A 20,780-nucleotide genomic window follows, 5' to 3' on the forward strand; every position below is an offset into this window, starting at 1 on the left:
CATACATCCCACTTTCACGCAGAAATGAGGTCACCGGCTCCAGCCTACTCCCTCATTCACGTTTCACAACTAAACATTTGAAAGCATTAATTGTGGTTTTGCCAATACACCCTCCCAGGAAAAAACCCTCTACATACGACAGGAGAGCTCAGCCCTGGCTCGCCACCCTCCACCTCCAGGTGCTGGACAGCAGAGGAAACGGAGCCTCGAAAAAGATTTGGCAGCTTGTAACCTTTATTTTTAGTTTTTTAAAATTATTTAAAAAGCAGAATTAGAAACTTCATTACAGAAATAATCCTAGCAAACCAGTTAGACATTCCATTGCTCAACATTTAGGAAACTTCACATCAGCACCACTAGAGACACGGTCCCCACCCCTTCCAACGGGCCAGTCAGTGGCAAGAGCAGAGGGATAACTGCTGCTCCACAGCCAATTCAAGGGAAAAATAAGGAAAACATCCCACTTCATCTATGAAGTTGGACACCTGGATTGGCAGAGTTCAAGCTGTGGTGACAAAGACCTGGACTCAAAGGACCAATCTTTCCAAATAAAAGAACACTCCAGGCTTGGGTGCACCATATCCTCGTTTTATTGCATCATTTCCAGTAAATTCAGACATTTTCTTTACTTCTGCCTTAGGAAGTTACTCCCTCTTAGATCTGCACACACGCCACCACAAGAGCCCCAAAGTATTGCTCTGGGCCCTTGAATCTGGAAGCGGTAACGGTCACAGGACAGCTCCATCTCAATGGGAAGGCGCTGAGGAGCAACTCAGCCCCTTCCCCGGGCACACACGACATTCAACATCAAAGCAGACAGGATGGACTGGTGTCACTTAAGTCACCACTTCTGTAGCGACTCAAGTGTTACAGTTATCAGAGCTCACACTAGCAATATCATCCCAGCTCATTCTTATTCTTGGGTTACCCATGAAAGATATGTGAAGAAAAGAGATGGGTGAAGGCAGCTGGATACATCCTCCCAGCACCTGAACTGATTAAAAAACAAGTGTTACACATTCATAGTTTGCATTTTTTAAAAAGTCTTTAAAGTGATTGATTGTGATGTGATTGTATGATCAGGGCTCCTACCACAACCCGTAAAATCTAAAGAAATGCAGGCAAAATAAGTGACTAAAATTTAACCTCTCCCGGGGGAAGAGGAGGAAGGGAGAGAAGTGGGCTGACTGGAAGCTCACGGACATTGGTGAATCACATCCTACCAAACTGAGGCCAGCAATTCCATAGGGCCACTTACGGACAAACTGAGTACACCCACCTTCAAAGTCTTAAAGGAAGTCAAAACCTCCACGCCTTTTAGTCATTTCAACAAAAAAAAAATCTTTTTTTCATTATTATTTAGGCAATTATTCAGGTGCTGAGCATGTACTTTCAGCCCAGACATTTGATATTTTAGTTAACACGCGCACACACTCTCCACCTGTAACTGCAGCTACTCGGGCTGACAAAGTGAGCACCGGGTTTCCGAGAAAGGCCAACAAGGGCCAGGAAAACGCTGCTGAGCACAGTGAGACCAGTTTGTTTCCAAGAGTGATCCTCCACCACCACATAACCCAAGCAAGCAAGCTTCCCATTTCTTTCCATTGAACAGCAGTCCTCCTTTCTACCAGAAGAATCCTGGGAATGATCCTGCAGCAGCTTTCATATTCAGACATCAATCCAGAACAGATGGATCTATTTTCTTGCCTTTTCTTTCTCAAAAACAAGAGCTTTGCCACCAAAATTCACATTCAAGTTCAGATCGCCTATTTGTGGACAGGGCAATGAGAAGTTTGGAGGTTTTTGGCAGAATCACGTGATTTTTGTTGTTCTTCAAAGAAATGGACCCTCACTTAGGACCTTGGCAGAACCAGAAGCAGAGGTCAAAGGAGTTAAACTTTGCTTTTTGTTAAAAAAAAAAAGTTTTATGCAAATAAATCCCACTTCTGCAGGTCAGGTTTTTTTTCCAGTATCTTGATACAAACTAAAGGAGAGCACAGGTACAGCTGGGCTGCAGCACAAGAAGGTGAAAACCAAGGACCCAGCCACAAATCTGGATCATGGCAAACTGAAATGCAAGGCCCCAGCAGCAGCGCCTGCTGCCAGCCCAGGGGCTGGTGAAGTGAAACCCCAGGCTCCAGCAGCAACATCTGCAATCCTGGTACCTAGAAAAACAAAGCCTGAGCCCAGTAAAAGCCTGGAACTCCAGCTGAAGCCATAGGCCCCAGGAGCACCAGTGGCCAGCCTGGAGCCCAACAGAAATGAAGCCGGAGGCCCCGGGAAGCAGTGGCTGCAGCCTGGGGAAAGCTCCAATTAAGACCTTTGTACTACTTCTTTAAAAAGATGAACTCTGCAGTCCATGATTGGTTGACATTAAGAAGGCGTAAGCCAAAGCGACAACAGGGAGGCGAGGCTGGTTAAAGCAATATACATTATATACAAACTCTTGGGTTAATTAGTCCACTTGGTAGGCAACGTCCTTTCTTGTCTACAAGGCGCACTGGAATGAGCAGGGGAGGAGAGGGGGGCAAGATTCCATCCGATACCTTCTTGGCACTGAAGTGGTAAGGTGCCAGCGCCTCTTGATAGAAAACATGAAGAAAAATAATCTTTAAATAACGGCACAAAACTGAGAAAGTCCTCCCAAAGCCTGCCCCAGTGGAATCGCCCGAGTCTAGCTGGAGGGGCCGATCTGTCTGAGAGCAGAGTCTCTGCAGCAGGGAAGGGGCATTAGCAGCACCGCTTCTTCCTTTTACTGTTCTTCGTTAGCTTCACCACATCATTCTGTTGCTGCTGTTGCTGCTTTGCTAAGTTTTCTTTCTTCGCTCGCAGGACTAGCTCTGTAATGCAATTAAACATCTGCAAGAGAAACAAGCAAGTTCAGACCACCGAGGATCTCGGAGTAGCTTTTATGCGATGCTGTTCTTTGGAAGCAACTCCTCTTTTCCAGATACTTCAACAATGGTTCAGAGATCTTCCCCCAGCCACTACGGGTGAAGTGGAAATCTATTTTTTTTCCCGACTTACTCCCAAGCTAAATCAGTAACATTGCTATCCCTTTCCCAAACCAATAAATAAAAACAGGTCAGTCTGGCAACTGAGGCCAGGAGTGACGACTGGGCAGCCCTCCTTCCTAGAAGCATCCTCCCTAGGGACAAGTCTTTCCTGAGACCACGCCTAATGTGTTAGCACTGTAAAGCAAGTGTGGGCTCCTTCATTTTAAAACCTTAACTCTTCCACTCACAGTTGGACGTCTCTTTTTGACATATTACCTACCCTTTGCAACTTGTACAAAGCATTTTATCTTTCTTCCTCAATGGGAAGAATGTAATTGTTATTTTCCCCAAAACCATCATCCCCAAATCATTTTATCGATACTCTTCTGCAAATCATTTTATCGATACCTCTTCCACGTTAATATTTTCTTTGGCGCTGGTCTCAAACAACTGGATTTCCATCTGCCCAGCAAATTTATAGGCATCTTCTGTTTCTACCACTTTTCGCTCTGGATCATCATTCTTATTCCCCACTAAAAAAAGGAAAGAAAAAATAAGTCAGTTTGGTAGTTCATCAGTGAGTCCACTCAGTGAGTGTTGTAACTCTCTGATTACAAACTCTCTGATTAGAAACTCACCTAGTATCCGGCAGACATCATCACAATTTTGATTGATTTCATGCAACCACCGTTTTACATTCACAAAAGACTCTGCACTGGTTACATCGTAGACAACAATGACCCCGTGTGTTCCTCTGTAATACCTACAGAGCAGGAAATGACAATAAATGTTAACTCAGGCTATGTGTCATCATCTCAGCTCTTTCTCTCTCACTTAGCTTCTACAAGAGTCATAGCAGATCCCCAAGTTATGGCAATCAAGTGCCCCCATTTTCCTTTCACTGGGAGTCATTTAATTCTTTTACAACAGCAAGATCACATGCTATTCCTCTAAACCACAGAGTCCCCTGCTCATTTAATCTATATAGGCAGGTTTCAAAGTCCAAAGACTGCTGTCTACCTCCTCATTCAGGCTGTCAAGACCTTCAAAGATGAACACTGTCTTCCAGATACGTAAGCCAAAGGTAGCAGTGCCCCCAGTATGTCCCCAGAATTGGCCGTGATGACCCTACTGACCCTCATGCTGCACAAGCCATTCCAATTTTTTGCAGTGATTCTGTTATCTGTGAAGGATCACTCACAGACTAGAATTTCAGCAGATCTCCAAATATGCTCAACCCTCACTCACAGTTCTCTTCAGCTCACAAAAATTTGTCTTGTTGAGCGACTGTATTCTGATCACACATTCCTACTCAGCAGAGTGACTCCATATGTGCATGCAACATGCTCTGCTACCTTTAGCCATTAAAAATAAGCTTAGCTTCATTTTATTCCTATTAGTCTTGGGCAACCAGCACCTTTAAAAGATGATGGGCAATTCCGATACGCAAGAAAAATATCTGAATTCAAGTTACGACATTATCACCTGCATGAATCCACTGAAGGCAGACGCTATGTGCACCAGGAGAACACTATATAAAAAGCAAGCTCCACCTTCTTAGTTTTCAGCCACACTCACAGGGCTACCAGGTATTTTTCCTACTGAAAATTAGGCGTCTTTGACCAAAAGAAAAAAAAAAAAGTAATTGAAACAGTTCACAGTGAGGTCTTTGCCAGCATCTGATTTCTATATTTTGTGTAGCTTTATTCTTTCTCTTTTATTTCTTCCTTTTTCTTATGATCAATATTAAGATTTTTAATAAAACAAACTCAAGAATCCAGCATACCAAAATCAAGGGGTTTCCTTTAAATTGTGACAGCATTTCTAGACCTTGATCTCTTCCCACAAGCACGTCTTGCAGCACTATCCCTTCCACCACATTTCATAAATACCTGCTATGACTACTCTGCTCCACTTTGATAATTTATTCCAACTCGGCAAACACACCTTTGACCTTCAAAGCTTTCTAATCTAATCCAAACGCAAACCTTTCAAACCTTCGGCTCATTCCTGCTACTGCGCTATCTCTTTGCCACCTTCAGCTTCATCATCCCTTCTAGAACAGACCCCACCCACCTTTACAAACCACCAGGAAAGGCTTCCCACAGACAGACAGGTACCACACACGGAGAGCACACGTGCCCCCTAGCCCCATCCCTCTCATGATCACTGTTTAGGGATAATTATGGAATGGTTTGGGTTGGAAGGGACCTTAAAGCCCAACCAGTTCCAACCCCTCTGCCATAAGCAGGGACACCTTCCACCAGATCAGGCTGCTCAAAGCCCATCCAACCTGACCTCCAGGGCATCCATGAATTCTCTGGGCAACCTGTGCCACTGCCTCACCACTGGGTATGGGTACTTTTCTCTGGCAGGATACGTACTCTACAGAAGCAGGACAGCCTGCTCCTAGCACTCATCAGGGCACTTTCAGAAGACAGTCGAACATTTCTTCCATGCCACGTTTTGTCAGTAATTTATGCTGTGCATTCACTTTCCTTGTCAAGAACTAACTCGGGTCAGAATTATTTATTCCCAGTCTGTATGAGATCCTGCATTTTCAAATGTTCTAGTCCATTCACCATCAGTTCCTTGAAGAGCTTTATAACCTGCTACAGTGCTGTGTTTGTGCTTTACTTCATCACTAGCTCAACTTTATTTCATAACTTAGATGCTTTAGAGGAAAAAGTATTCCACAGCCTGAATCTACATCTTCCAAAGATAATCCATCCTCTCCTGACACTAACATGCACTGCACGCTGGTTTTGATGACACTAGTCTGTGTGACAGCACCAGAAAGGGAAAGATCTCCAGTCCTCTAAACACACCAGATATCTCTACATCTGAACAATAAAATAATTAACTTAAACTTTCCCATATCACCTAACACTCCCTCAATTCAGCAACCCTCCAGCTGACCAACCATTTCCTCCCCAATGCTGAGCATTACACATGCAAAGACAACACTCAGCCTTTAGAGAAGCGCAGTGGTTCAGTTACACCTACGCAGATCTGCTTCATTCTGCTGTCTCTCCATAAAACAACGCCTGGTATCCCAGTCATCCAAACCAGAGGACCCAACGGAGCATCCTGCTGCTCCTACCTTGCCCACGCAACTAGGTCTTCTTCTAAGCAAAGCATATGCTGTTGGGGAGTAGAATAACACGCACCCTGCGCATACAGATCCCACTCCTGACACATCGTCAGCACAGTTGGCATTTGCTCCCAGGGCTGGACCATGCAACACAGACCACTACGGCATTCAAAACTCTGCAGGAGCTGGGAGCTCCTGCCACAGAGCACTCGTTGCCAACCACCTCATCTCAAATACCTTCCTTTGTGCAAGACAGCAACCTCTGACTCCTGCCGAGTTCCTACCAGCATACACTGCTTCTATTTTTGGAAGGGTAAATTGTCTGGCACATCGTTTTAGAAAGGTCGCCAACCTCTCATCTACACTAAAATGTCATTTTCTCTGTTGGCTGACATTACCTCTCAGCAGCCCCAGAGACAAGACCATGACTACCTTTTACTCTCTAGCTCCTATGCCCCATAATATACACCTTTCCCAAAAAGCCAGTCATACTATTTTCTGCCATTTATTAGACACAGTCTTATGTCCCAGATAACATTTTAGGCTTAAGAGGTACAGCAAAGATTCTCCAGCCCCAAGTGCAGGACAGTACTAGAAAAGAAAATCTGACTTATCCTACCCTAAATTTCAACTTTCAGAACGACGCAGTGCAGAACTGCTTTCATAACAAGTTGTAGGCTTTGGCGAGCAGGGAACAGATGGGACTTTTGGCATTCAAGGAGGAGTAGGTGTAAATTTTGTGCTTTTGGAAACCAAGAAGTAGTTGAGGCTGTGACACTAGGGAAGGAATGCCTTATCTTCTTCTCAGCCACATTTTAGGGAAGATGGTGACCACAGAAATGACAGCAGAAGAGAAATTAAGTTCTCAATCTCAGTCTTTATTCAAAGGGTAACTGACTGATGCTAGCTGTCCTCTATGGAGTAGAGGTGCTCTGCCATGTACCCTACCAACCTCAAAAGCCAGCATCTAATGCTGCTCCTCATGATAAATACCTTCATGAAATACAAAAAAATATTCACAGAAGTTACAGAGCAGCTATTCATGTTTAGAGCGTCCACAAAAGTATCCTGTTGAGGTGAAAGACAGCCAAACCTGACCTGCGTATGTTCTTGGATGCCTCATAGTAGCCAACTATCCTTCACATGGCTGGAAAGGTTAACTAGATCTAAAGGCTTCACATTTTGCTTTGTTCTGGAAAAGGCTTATAACATTTGAGTTGAAATAAACACAGCACCACCTGAGCTGCCTATCCTACCTACAGGATATATAGAGGGGGCCTACAGGAAAGCTAGGGAGAGACTCTTTATCAGAGAGTGCAGGGATAGGACATGGGGGAACAGTTCTCAGCTGAAAGAGGGGAGATTTGGATTAGATGTAAGGAACAAACATTTTCCTGTGAGGGTGGGGAGGCACTGGAACAGATTGCCCCAAGAAGACGTGAATGCCCCATCCCTGGAGGTGCTCAAGGCGAGGTTGGATGGGGCTTGGAGCAACCTGATCCAGTGGGAGGTGTCCCTCTCCATGGCAGGGGGTTGGAACCGGATGGGCTTTAAGGTCCCTTCCAACCCAAACCATTCTATGACTCTATGAAGCATATTTAAAGAATCTCCAATGCATAAGCTTTCTGCCTATGAAGCACTGCCTACTAATGCTGCAGACTTGATACGGAAAGTCTCCAGCACTGGTTAACCAAACTCATGCTGTCCTCCAGCCGTCTGCACTCTCCCCTCACACCCCTAAAAATTACCCCTCTAAGCAGAAGGGAACATTTTGCCATTCATTGCATGACTCCCTACTACAAGATACCAGTATGAAAGTTCTCAGGTTTCCTCTGGTAAACGCTTCCCAAGATAAGCATCTGGAGTTGTTGTAACTAGTTTCATGAAGCATGACGGTAGCTAAGTCAGATGTAGAAGAGGCAGAGCATTACTGACTGCATCAGTTCAGCAGGGTACATATGTTCATTTTTCCAGAAGAAAAACGAAACTCACTGACTTGAAAGATCAGTCATTGGTTAAATCCAACATCTTTGTTAATATTTCACTAGTTTGTAGTAGACATGTTTCCTTGCTTTTCAGTACTCTAGAATTCTAACCAAGTCCAGATATTTCTAATAATCTCTTTTCATACTCATCTTTTTTTCAGGTTCCTAGAAGCACATCTATTGGCACAGGTCAGTTGACTAGTCTTTCAACCATCATACCTGGTTCACAAGACACAGCAATTCTATCATCTCAAAAAGGTTATCACTCTTTGAATGTGCCATGCCACTCAAATGCACGGCAGAAAAGTCCCTCTGCTATCACTATTCATCCTGAGCTAGCATTTGGCAACTATTATTTAAAGCTTAAATCCTAAAACCACAGTCCTGAAAATCAGAACAAAGCAGTCCTTTCTACAGGAGCAAATCAAGTACAGGAACTGATTGTCATCTCACGTATTACTGCAAATACAGTTTAGTCTTGGCGTGCTACATCTCTAGTGAACTGAAATCAAGTTTAGAGTTTGGATGACGTTCCATGGCACCAAATTCACACAACTTGGCCTCTCCTCCCATCAGGTACCAGCTATCCCAGTTATCTCCATATTTAACAGACAGAAAAACAGCTGCTGCCTTTTATACGCCCCAGTCTGAAATTCTGATCTAGTTTGCTCTTCCTGAGATTTTGTACAATACTCCAGACCAACTTGATTTCTGTTCCTTAACAATTTAATCCTGTTTTTCAGCTTCCGTAGCTGCAGTCAAGTAGAACCGAAATAGAACAACCTTTTAATGCTTCACAGTTTTCCACTATTAACTCCCTACCACCTCTACCATTTTGCAATCCTAGGTCTACACAGCAGCACTCCCAATCCATGACTGTTCTAATACCAGATGGGCTCTAATTTCAGGCTTGCTTGCCAGGCTTGGCGCAACATCAATCTGGACCCTACCGTTAACTGTAAAGAGACTTCCTGGCCTACAGTAATTCCGAAGGAACACCTTTTTCTATTCTTAACCTCAGTCTAAACCTCAGTCTAGTCAAAGAAAAGACAAAGACTGCTACACTCTGTTGACAGTGCACTCACACTCCACCCATGGCGTGGCAGCCAAGCCCTTTCCTAAGTACTAGCATGGTAACTCAATCTGCCACTCTGTTTGGGATAAGCAGATAAGTCACAGTACTACTTTGCCAATAAAAAAGATAGAACCATTTCTGTAATCAGGATCTCATCATATCCTGCTTTTACGGGCAATATGTTTAGGACCAGAGCGCTTCTTGAAAACTACTCATGAACACTGGACAGTCACTGCTACCCGGCCTAGCGGTGAGAGGAGCCCTCAGGACAATGCAACCAGCATTCCTAAAGCGTTTTCCTCAACACTTCTAATCCACTCGGACACAGGAACCCCTTTGCCTAAAGTTGCATGAAATTCAATTTTTTTTTCCCCCTGACCATGAAATATTCTGTAACAGTTTTGACAGAGTTGAAGCAGGAAAACTGGGGCCTTCACTTCCCCAGGAGTAAAATAACACCTCACTTTAGTGAAAAGTTGTGCAAAAGAAAGCAGTAGAAGAGTTCAAACAGGTCATGGCACAACTGCCCTCAAACAATTTCAGCTTCTCCATTTCAAATCTTAACTGAAGAAAAAAATTAACATAAAACACTACGCAAGGTCTGATGAGCAGCTACTCCTGTTCACAAAAGGAAGTCTTCTTTCCTGGTATTCCCCATTCAGTGCCGGAAACCATGGCTTTCTAAACAAGCTGGCATCAGCCCCATGAACCAACACTCATTAGCACGGCTTCAAGTTGTGTCAGGGATTCTGAAAACAGGAAGGCCGTGTGCTGACTCAGCAGGAATTGGGGCGCTATGTGAGCAGCACAGGCACACAGCTGATGGGAGCCACAGCACCACACTGCCGCCTCCCCCTCGCCACTTCCTGAGCGAGCCTGTCTGTAGCACTGGGACAAGAAGTGATGTCACACACAGGAACCCTACAAGAGGCAACCCACTTTTTTCAAGCTAAGCACTTAAGAAACAATGGAAGTGATCCAGTTATATCCGTGCAGAAGCACAGAGGAAAGGGGCGGTGCACTCAGCAGGTTCAATTTTGCCATTTCTAGTTATTAGACGTAACACTCATGTGGCCAATCTCACTATTTTTATGTCTGAGTAAGCTAACCAATACATCAGCTGAAAACAGCCCTCTCAAACAGGAGCCAAAAGAGCAGTCAGCCATGAAAGACCATGTGAAACAAACAGGTCTTTCAATAACTCTTATTTTTTTAATACTCAAAGGAAACGTTAAGTTCCATCTCCAAGTGCTTTTTCCTTCTTCCCATAGTGCCATAGTAAGCAGTCCCACCTTCACTGCAATCAGTTTACAAACACATCTCATACTCAGTTCCCAGCGCTGCAACACTGGGTGTGGTTTCTCCAGGAACAGGAAAAGCTGTGCACACGCTGTTCAGAAGGACAATGAGCGTGAAACTGAACTCAAACCAAGGAAAAGGTTAACTTCATGTGGGCGTCTGCTTCAACACAGCTCCACACAAAGATAGCCACTAAAATGCATTTGTCCTAAAAGAAAACTAAATATAGGAAATGCTATTCTTCGATCTCAAAGCTGTTTGTCAGTTATACGACACTGCGGGAGGGTTTGCACCCTCTGCAATATTCTGCAATACATTCAATCAGAGGGTGACCTCCTTGGACAGGCTGCAGAGGTTTCTGCTACAGGCGGAACAGTGAAATAGCTCCCATTCTACCATGTGGAAATTAGCAGCAGAGGAATAAGACAAAGCCATCACGGAATTGCACAGAAGAATGAGGAAATCTGAAATTCCAGTTTCAAATCTAGTCATGATATCACCACCACAGTTCTAAAGCAGCTGAGAGGAGTCCCACTGTACAGACAGCAAAGCTATCATTAGCTAATCAATTGCAACAGTAAAATATCTAAATTGTTACTCTAAACTACCAGATCCATACACGAAGCAACATATCACAAAGCCCCATTATACTCACGTTGATGTAATAGTCCGAAAGCGCTCCTGTCCAGCTGTGTCCCAGATCTGTAGCTTCACCTTCTCTCCATTGATCTCAACTGTCCGGATTTTAAAATCCACTCCAATTGTGGTAATGTAGCTGCCTGAAGGGAAAGCACAAATCAGTGAGAACCTAAGTCCCATCTATTTTGGATGTTCCAAAGCATGCTTCTGAACACTATTTGGCAGCAGCGCTCAGACTGGACAGGAGAATACGGTTGCCCCATCTGCTTATCTTTTAAAATGCCCTAACACGTCCTGCTGATCTTCATATTTTCATCTGCAGCTAATACCTTCTTTCTAGCCATAAAGCCGCTTCTCCCATACCACCCCTAAAATTTAAAGCTCAGTCTTACAAAATAAAACTATTCTTCTACCACACTGGTGATCAAGAGTAAGCACCCAAATACCTCAAGAAATGAATAGTCACTAAGCAAGCATTTAACTTGTGAAAATTTTGAGACATAGCTTTGCTTTAAATCCTCGTGCAATCGCTTACTTTGAATACAGTCTGTTCTAAGGGTTTTCTCCCAATAAATTAGTTACATCACAATTGCAAGTGGTTTAGCCACAATATTCAGTCAATCTAAATCCAAAAAGCCAATGGGAAATCTGCATAGAGTACAGCATAACCGAAGAAACCTACACTGTTTCCGGAATCACTTCATTATTTAATACTGTGGCACCTCCAGTTAGAAGCGACGATCAGACAGGATTGCTTGTGGAGGCTTATGCGATGTATTCCTAGTACAGCTATCAGTGGGTAAATGCAGAAGAGCAGCTCCTTGCCAACCCACAGCAGACCCTGACCGTTTCACTTATTGAAGTAAACAAAACACTCACCTGAGAAGGTATTATCTGCAAAACGCAACAGCAAACTGCTCTTGCCCACACCTATGACAAACAAAAACAGCAAGATCTTTGAATACAGTCATCTCGGGTGTCAGGTAACACAACAGAATTGTACCCATTCACTGCATTTTTAACTCTAACTGGGATCTTTTCCCCACAGGTAATTCAGATAACCACTTTGACAATTGACCTCAATCCTCTCCTTGGAGATTTGATCAAGCACACTGCAGTCACTCCCAGACTCCATACGCTATACGCATCTTGCAGCAGTATGGGGGGGGGGTGGGGGGGGGGTGTTGTCCCCTCCTTCCTCCAGCCCTCAGCACACTCTCAAACAGTGGCTTTTGAACTGTGGTCAGTTCTAAGAGGTCATAAAAAAGTAACAACTAAAAGGAAGTTTATGATCAGTAGGCTTATATTTGCCTAGGAAAGATCAAAAAAATGAGTCGGCCCTGCTAATTAACAAGTACTCAGAGCACTGCTTTAAACTGTTCTATTGAATTCCACTTGCACGTCGTACTTAACACCAGTGCCTACCTCCCATTCATGTATGCACTGCTGAACGGCAGTGGAATTTGGACTACTTAGACAATCAGACTAGGGTTTGGGGCTATAAAGCTTACATTATCATGGCCACACTTTAACAGAAGCCTAAACCAAACAGGGGAGCTGGGAACCATTGTTCTATACAGCATCCAAAACAGGCTGATACCACATCTAGCAGGAGGGACTCGTACTTTTCTGAAGTTGTACCTTTTGTCAAAATGTTCCATGAAACATTTCCTTAAGTGCTTTGAGTAGCACTTCATCCAGGTTTTCCTTAAATGAATGTTTGCACCCTGATCACACCCTGTAGCAGGGAAACATTTTTCACAGTACTTCAAATGAGAATCATAGCAAACTCATTTCTGCACACCCAACCACGGGAATCTGGGGATCTGAATGCCTCAAGAGTGCATAACATCTCTGCTGTTAAGTACCTTCCCTCTCCCTTCCCCTCAAAAATAAGTCTACTATGGCATGAAGATGAAATCCAACTTCACCAGGGTGACGATTTATTTTTTTTTCAAGATAGAAGTTATCTAAGCTGATTATTTTGATGATGCATAACTTGCAAGTTCTTCTTAACAGAAGACCTGTTCAAAAGGTATATGCAAAGACTATACAGAACGCCAACTGCTTTCGGCTGCTGGCATCGGAAGATAACTGCCAGCAGAAAAAGTAACCCTGAAAACCTGCGTGATTCCAGTTAGCCAGATCTCATCTGCAAAGAGTTCAAATGACCAGAAATCCGGAGAAGCCATGCTCATTTCTCATTAAGCATTAGAGATCTTACTAAAAATACAAGGTTGCAGCATACATACACCAATACCTCTGAGCTCAAAAAAGACAGCAGAGCAGCTCCTAAATTTTAACAGAGGACTGGTAATTTATCAAGAGCTAAACCCCTGCGAAATACCAGTGGGCTAAGGAAAAAGAAAACAAGGTTTCAGCACGTACTATACTTCTCGACCAAGCAGCCTTGGCCTGCAGCTTAATAAAAAGAAAGCAGATGCTGGAACCCACAGATCTGTCAGACCACACCACCTCCTCAAACGCCAGTGGGCCTCAGGCAGCACTGCAGAGCTGCGAGGGCCACTCACGGCCACTGCTCCTTCTGACTCCCACGGACACCATCTCGTCAGTACTGCCCTCAGCACTCGCAGCAAAGAGAAACCTCCCGAGCTCAGGAAGTGCCACATGCTCCTGATGACAATGATCTCCCTAAACAAACACTGCCTCTGACCCCCGCTGTTCACCTACAGAGAAACCACACTCTTCACGACCCTCTGCTTCCCACTCAAGAGTTATATGAAGAGCTGGAAAGAAGAGGCTTGCAGAGCCCCTTTGCCTGTTGAAGGCAGCAAAACGAAACAAACCAACAAAGTCCTATTGGCTTTGCAAAAGCAAAATCAAAAGCACATTCCTGTGCCATAACAGTTTGTAAATCCCATATCTTACTGAATTGTAGAGTGAACTAAAAAAAGCACAAGTGAATTACAGAAGCACAGGCAAAGCACAGATCATCTGTATTATTTTTAAATATCTGGCACATCTGAGATCACTAACAGCTTTTCAAGATGACCTGTTCTAAAAACACACAAATCTACTACCCTCTCGGCATATTTGCCTACGGGGGAAAGCAAATGAGACATAATCATCTCATTCAGTGTCTATCCACTTCTATCGCAAGGAATAAACATCAATAAAGAAGGCAAGCAAACTGGTTTGTGAAAGCAGGGACAAAACCTTCCTGTTGGGGTTAGGAAAAAAACAAAAATGGAAAATCAATGCTCCAATTGCATAGTGAGATTTAATTACAGCAACAGAGAACCACAGGCAACCTGAAAATTCTCACAACACTGTCTCCCCTCTCACCAGATTCACTATAGGGACTCAAGGAGACTCAGTTAAGAAATTTCATTTAGTTGTTCAAAATGAGGAGAAGCCTTCCTCAGAGTTTTCACCATCCTGTTTATCTTGCCTGAACAGTTCTGAAACTCATCAGCAAGCAGGAGAATTACTGCTTTACTCAGATTGCAGCATTGGGTTTTAATAATCCATAGGCTCCCAAAAGCACCCAGGGTTTTAAAGCTATTTTGAAGCAGTTGCCTTTTCTCCCTCTTTAGATCCCTCCATGTGCAGTTTAGTGCAGAACAAAATCTTTTTACAGACAGCTAAAGCTTCTGGAGGTGACAACTGCCAAGATCCTGCAACATTACACTTTCACCCAAGCACCCTGCCTCCCTGCGTGCTGGGACCTGCTGCCTCATGGACCACACCTCTATTAAAAGAAGAGGGTGGATACCATCTTCTTCAGTTTATGGAAATTAATTTTTGAGCTGCTGGAGTGTTCCCAACATCTCACCAGACTGAAGGCAGGAATCTCTCCAGTCCCAATTCTTATGCATCTAGACCAAAGCACCAGGCACAGGCTGAGCTCAACACCAGCCCTCCAGAAGTTTCTGAAAGCGACACATCAATATTTACAGGTCCGTTTTCAAAAATTTACAGCTACCCCTTATCCACAACCAGCTCAGGTATCCGCATTCCGCACTGTGACAAATCACACAGCGCTACCAGCTCTGCAAGGGCTTATTACAGAGAGGGACAAACTCCAGAACCGAAACTTCAGGTTGGGGCACGGAAGGAGTCTGAAGGAATAATTAAGATAATGAAGAGCACTAGCGGGCAGGAGCTGCCCCCTGGAAGCAGCAGGGCTGGGAGCAGCCAGCCCTTCCCCGCCGCCTGTCACAGCGCAGGGAATTCCTTCCGCGCCCCAGCGGGAACTGCCGGGCGCCCCGGAGCAGGCGCTCGCTCCTCAGCCACTGCAGCTGCCTCCTCCTGAGCCGCTCCCGCGCCCGGAGGCCGCCGGGACCCTACCCCCGCCCGCCGCCCCGGGGGGAGGCACCGCCCGGCCCCGCCGCCCCCAGGGCCCGGCCGAGGCGAGGGGCCCCGCGCTCACCGCTGTCGCCGATGATGAGCAGCTTGAAGAGATGATCGTAGTCCCGGGCCATGGCCGGGGCGGCGGCGGGAGCGGCCGGGGAGGGGGAGGGGGCGGCGGCGGCGGGGCCGGATCCACTTCCCGAACAAACAGCCGGAACTGACAGCGCCGCCGCGCCTGCGCCCACACCGGGCCGCGGCCGCCACTGCGCATGCGCCGGCCGCCCCGCGCGCCTCACCCCTCCTCGGCGCCGCCACTGCTGCGCATGTGCTTCCCGCCCCGCGAGCTCCCTTCGCCTCAGCTTCGGCGCCCTTGCGCATGCGCTGACCGCCCTGCGCGCCTCACCCCACCACGGCGTATGCGCCGCCCCGCCCCGCACGCTGCCGGGCGCGCCGGCACTGCTGCGCATGCGCTCATCTGCCCCGCGCACCTCCCTCGGCTTCCTCAGCGGCACCACTGCGCATGCGCCTCGCTCGGATGCGCGCTCTGCGCTCCGCCTCAGCGCCGGCCGAGCGGCTCGGGCGCCTCTCCTCGCCTCAGCGGCTGGCGGGGCGGCGGCCATGACAGCGCTGAGGGGACCGCCGGCCCAAGGCTGCTCGTCTGCCCGCTGTGCAGGGCCGCCGCCCCGGGAGAGCCCAGCCTGCGGGCGGCGCCGGCCGCGACACGGTGGTGGGAGGTGGCAGGGGGGTCATGCAGGCCGCTCAGAGTGAGGGGCTGTGCCTGGGTATGGGCACCACGCGCAGCGGCCACTGGAGTCGTAGAACGGTTTGGGTTGGAAGGAACCTCGAAGCCCATCCAGTTCCAATACCTCCTGCTGTGCCTGCACCATCCAGAGCCCAAATCCACCAGATTTCAAACAATATTTGCATTTATCACAGAAACCGTGTCCATAAATATACCGGTGCTTGGACAGACAGTGGTGTACACGGACTGCAAGACCGTGATCACTTTGGGGGTGATCTCCACCTCCAGGGCCCCACAAGAGACCTGATGTCCACAAGATCAGCGCTGGTTTTCCATTACTTTTGTACAAAAATACTGGTTCTTACTGGTAGCCGAACTGAAAGCAAACAAGGCAGTGCTTTGGTGTTAAGTATGTGAATTAGGACTTTATCCTTTGCCAGTAATTAAGGCTTTTCAACATATAACAGAAAAACGCAGAAGGCAATGTCGTAGGTGTTACGTCTATCTTAAAACTAATCTTAATTTAGTTTAGAACTAAAGTATTGACACAATTATTTAGTTAAACTAAGCTGATCTTTAAAATTTTAACCAGAAGTTTACAATTCATTGACACAAGTACCTCATTAACATGCATGTCTTTTTCAAATGAGGAGAGCTGTACTAGCACCGAAGAACACAGAACTGTATGGTCAACAGCCTACAAAGAGCCAAAGGAAAGATGACACAGAAATCATGGGCAAAGTGAAAATATCAGTCCTTGATGCTTTTGACAGTTGCAATCTAATGGGTTGTTCTAAATACGCTTACAGAGTAGGATGCACCTCCTTCAAGGATCTGTTTGATAGGCCCCAAGCACAAGTAAAACATAGAAGTGGGTGGCCCATAGCCCCTGCGGACCATGCCAGGGAGCTGCGACTCACACACAGAAGAGGTTCCCAGGGAGGTTGTGCAGCCTGTCCCACCTCCAGTGCCCCAAGTGACCTGCTCTACCTGGCCATGCTTTGAGCTCAGGGCCTGGACTAGCTGAAGTCCAGAAGTGCCTTCCAGCCACAATTGTGCCCTGATCTGTGAGTTTCTTGCAGAAGGACAGGTAGTGTTTAGCAGCATTGCTTTTTCTCTTAACACTGACTCAGAAGCTAGAGACTCTTCTCTTTGGAGTGATACAATAAGGTTTGGTTAAGAGGTGTAAGAATATTTTCTTGAGGATGTTGTCTGTAATCTCTTCTTGATTCCTCTGCATATGCCCTGTGGTATGGTTCCACAGTTACTTTTGTTCAATTTGTATGCGGCTCATCTGACAACAGACCAGTCCAGCATGTCTGGATTAAAGGGGGAGTAGCACATAAAATTGCATCTTCTAACTAATTCTGATTAACTATACAACTGATGTCTGTGGTTTTAATTATAAACCTTCCTTAATGTTAGCCTTCAGAAAGTATTCTAGCCTCCAAAGCTCTCCCTATCAAGTCCCATGCATCCCAAAATCTTCTGAGCTGACCTCCATCTCATGTTCACTCTGCAACTCATGTGTTTGAAACACTATGCACCCCTATAACTGGTTCTGCATTATCCTCAAACCCATGCTGCTAAATGAGGAGCAGGAGAAAGGCTGGAGCGTTACCAGACAGGAGCGTGTGTCATTTAGGTGACGTATGGTCACAGAAACCCTGCAGCTAGTCCACAGCTAGTCCAGCGCTAAAGCAACCCCCAGCACCTATCACCCATGCCGGCAAAGTGCCCGGGCAGCCCATCATTAACCTAAAATGTGCCATGAGTACCAGAGTGACTGAGGACACTGCATAGCTGCAGACAGAGATCCCTCGAATCCATTATACAAACCACCAGCTCAAGCCTGGAATGACAATGACTCCTATTACCTTCATTTTTAGCTCATGAAGCCTTGCCTCATGAAAAGAGATGGCATGATGTTACCTAATAAAATGGACCCTACAAATTGTGACTTATCTAAAAAAAATCAAAATATTTTAATATTTAATGCTTTCACATTTGTCTCTTTTCCATTGAAATTTTTAGCACCCTTTAAACATCTCTCATAAATTATTTTTTAATCTTCTTGAAATACACGCAGTTCGGCTGTCACTCAGAGCCAGCTGCTTGACAGTTCAAAGATGTTATTACAGGCAGTTGTGGGGAAAAATTATCTTTTACTGACAAGTGGTATTTTTAAGACATTTGAAATGAGAAAAAAATTAATTCCTTAGTCTCCAAGTTGGCACAATCAATTTATCAGATTTCATGTTGTGGCAAAAGTTATGGGTATTTTATCTCTGATGTATTATTTTGCAGTGTATAAATAGTTCAGTGAAAAGTAGCTATCAAAATCCAAATTCACTGTTTCGCTGTAATTGAAAAATTAGCATATTCTCAGTAAGTGCAAGTGAGCTCCTGTCTTTTACTCCTCCCTCTCAGAAACAGCCAAACTGAGTACAGAAATTCAGCTGCTGTTTGGGAAGATGAGCGAGTTCCACTTGCTGCTAGGTAAGGTGGAAATACAAATCATCAAAGCACTCTTAATAACAAAAGATCCACTTGGCTAAAATTAACAAGGTAGTAGAAAAGGCTTCTCTTTAACTGTAATTTTCTTTCACATTTAGATGAGAGCTAAAGAATCTGAGAAAAAACAGGTAAAGCCACAGTTGCCCTTGATGAACAGCTCAAACAGCCACTCTGCAGAGAAACTTGCTGCATTTTCCTTCCTGCCTGCGTGAGATGATGAAGTGAGTGCAACCACGGAGCTTTTTGGCACACATTTAGGAAGTTTTGAATGGCATAAAGTTTTGCACCTTTCTGCGCACAAAAGTTTCTGCATGGCATAGTTTAACTGCTGTTCCTCAGTTAGCCCAGAACACAGCAAATTCGTTACAGGTGAATTTAATTCCAGTGTCCAGAGACTGCCACATCCTTCAGAGCATTTAGTTGAGCTTTCATGCTTTGATTATTACCAATTCAGTGAAAAATATCATTTTAAGATGGCTTAAGATTTGCAAGTATGTTGGAAGGCAAAGTAAGAATTAAAAACCACCTGCAGAATGCAGATAAATGTTGCAAGTAGAATCCAGTTTCAGTCAGACCAACTGGAAAGCACTACAGTTTTGTAGAAATAGCCAAGTGCGTAAATACTAGACAGGAAATAAACAACCAAAGCTTGGCTTCCTAGCTGAGAACAAACTGAACACACTACCACTACCATGCTGTTGGAAAAAAGCACATCCAGACCTTGTGTTGGGACCGGAGCAGTGTTACGTGGGGCTTGCAGAGTAACGCTACACCCTAGAAGGGTTGGTCCAGCAGCAAACACCAGGGGCCAAATAGGACATAGACTAGAACAAAAATTCTCTAAGCTAGAAAACATGGAAATCTGTGAGAAAATATTTAGAAAATCTAAATTAGTTCCATCCAGGGTTAAGAACACTGAAGCAACAATGCAGCTGCTGCAACAATGAATTATTTTCAGCAGCTGCGGGAGCACAACAAGCAGCCACAGACTCAAGTAGCAGCTAGGATTACTCTTTTTAGACACAAGGTGAGATCTGACAGTCTGAAAGGTTATATAATGAAATAGATAACATAGAGAGGTTATGGAATCTGCATCACACTATGCTGTACAAAAAAATCTCCTAACTGGAGATCAGTTGGGAACGGTTCAGTTGGAGCTGAGCCATGGCGTCAAATAGCTGATTTTCCCAGTTCCTTACAATGGTATTTCACTGACTGCTACAGCAAATCTCTGTTGCTAAGAGCCTACACCACAGGTCTGGGAGCTGACATTACATCAACGTTTTGACAGGTTCCTGTACTTTCATCTAGATCAAAGCACAGCACTCCTAAATATCTACTTGAAATTGCATCATGCTGTTTGAGGCATGTTTTTGTGTTTGCAGCTACTGCCACAGCAATCAGCAGATTAGTTCCAGCAGAATGTGCGTTCCCCATAAGGTTACATTTTATGCTCTCCCATCTTAAAATGTGTAATATTGCATTCTCCTTGCTTCGTCATGGTTTGAGTTATCCGGAAGATTACCCCCTGCCGCCAACCACTCATTTGAAACAATAAATCCTAATGCTTGGGCTTCTCAGGTGCATCCAGCTTCTGCGTAGTTTCATAAAACAGGTAAGGCTCACAGAACAATTACTTTACATAGAATGTAAAGCTCATTTTTCCTTCTAAAAACTTGTATTCTGTAACAAGATTTTCACTGATTTCCCACCAAGTGGCATAAAAAGTATTCATAAATTAAAATAATGGCTTTAAAAGAAGTCTGTGTGGCCAGGTAAAATAAAATACAGCTTTCTTACTGACAAAAAAAAAAAAATCTGTATGTTGGAAGTGCCAAGTATCTCATGGAGTCTTTGAAGACATAAAAATAGAGGACTTTTCAGAAGCTAGCTGTAGTAAAAAATACTTCAGAAATTAATAGGAGCAATTACTTACAAATTTCATTAAATGTCAGTTCTGGCTTGATTTTAAACCCTAGCTTGCTTCAGTTTGCAAAAGGTATTTATAGATTACAGCACTACCCACTCTACACGCTGTATGCCCTAGACAAAGCAGGTCCAAAAGTAAATCACAGTCTAAGTTTGTTGACAAATGAATTTGTGAAAAGAACAGTTTACA

The 20,780-nt window shown here is 44.9% G+C and overlaps 1 protein-coding gene across 1 annotated transcript; it reads right to left on the reverse strand.

The window, feature by feature from the left end:
- Window positions 1–1,820: 1,820 nt before the first annotated feature.
- Window positions 1,821–15,640, reverse strand: RAB35 (RAB35, member RAS oncogene family). Its single transcript, XM_054082655.1, has 6 exons — window positions 15,482–15,640; window positions 11,968–12,018; window positions 11,105–11,228; window positions 3,635–3,759; window positions 3,405–3,529; window positions 1,821–2,859 (listed from the first exon to the last, which is right to left on the reverse strand). Exons 1-6 carry the CDS (start codon window positions 15,531–15,533, stop codon window positions 2,731–2,733), a joined length of 606 nt encoding a protein of 201 aa, XP_053938630.1. The 5' UTR covers window positions 15,534–15,640; the 3' UTR covers window positions 1,821–2,730.
- Window positions 15,641–20,780: the final 5,140 nt, after the last annotated feature.

The sequence above is a fragment of the Cuculus canorus genome, chromosome 17, assembly GCF_017976375.1.
Source record: "Cuculus canorus isolate bCucCan1 chromosome 17, bCucCan1.pri, whole genome shotgun sequence".
Lineage (NCBI taxonomy): Eukaryota > Metazoa > Chordata > Aves > Cuculiformes > Cuculidae > Cuculus > Cuculus canorus.

Bases quoted from the DNA above. Each gene is read 5' to 3' on its own strand.
- RAB35 (XM_054082655.1), bottom strand. From the start codon at position 15,533: ATGGCCCGGGACTACGATCATCTCTTCAAGCTGCTCATCATCGGCGAC. The intron at 12,019-15,481 runs GTGAGCGCGGGG...TGTTTGTCATAG, and splicing joins GCTCATCATCGGCGACAGCG to GTGTGGGCAAGAGCAGTTTG. The intron at 3,760-11,104 runs GTGAGTATAATG...CCTGCTCTGTAG, and splicing joins TTTCGGACTATTACATCAAC to GTATTACAGAGGAACACACG.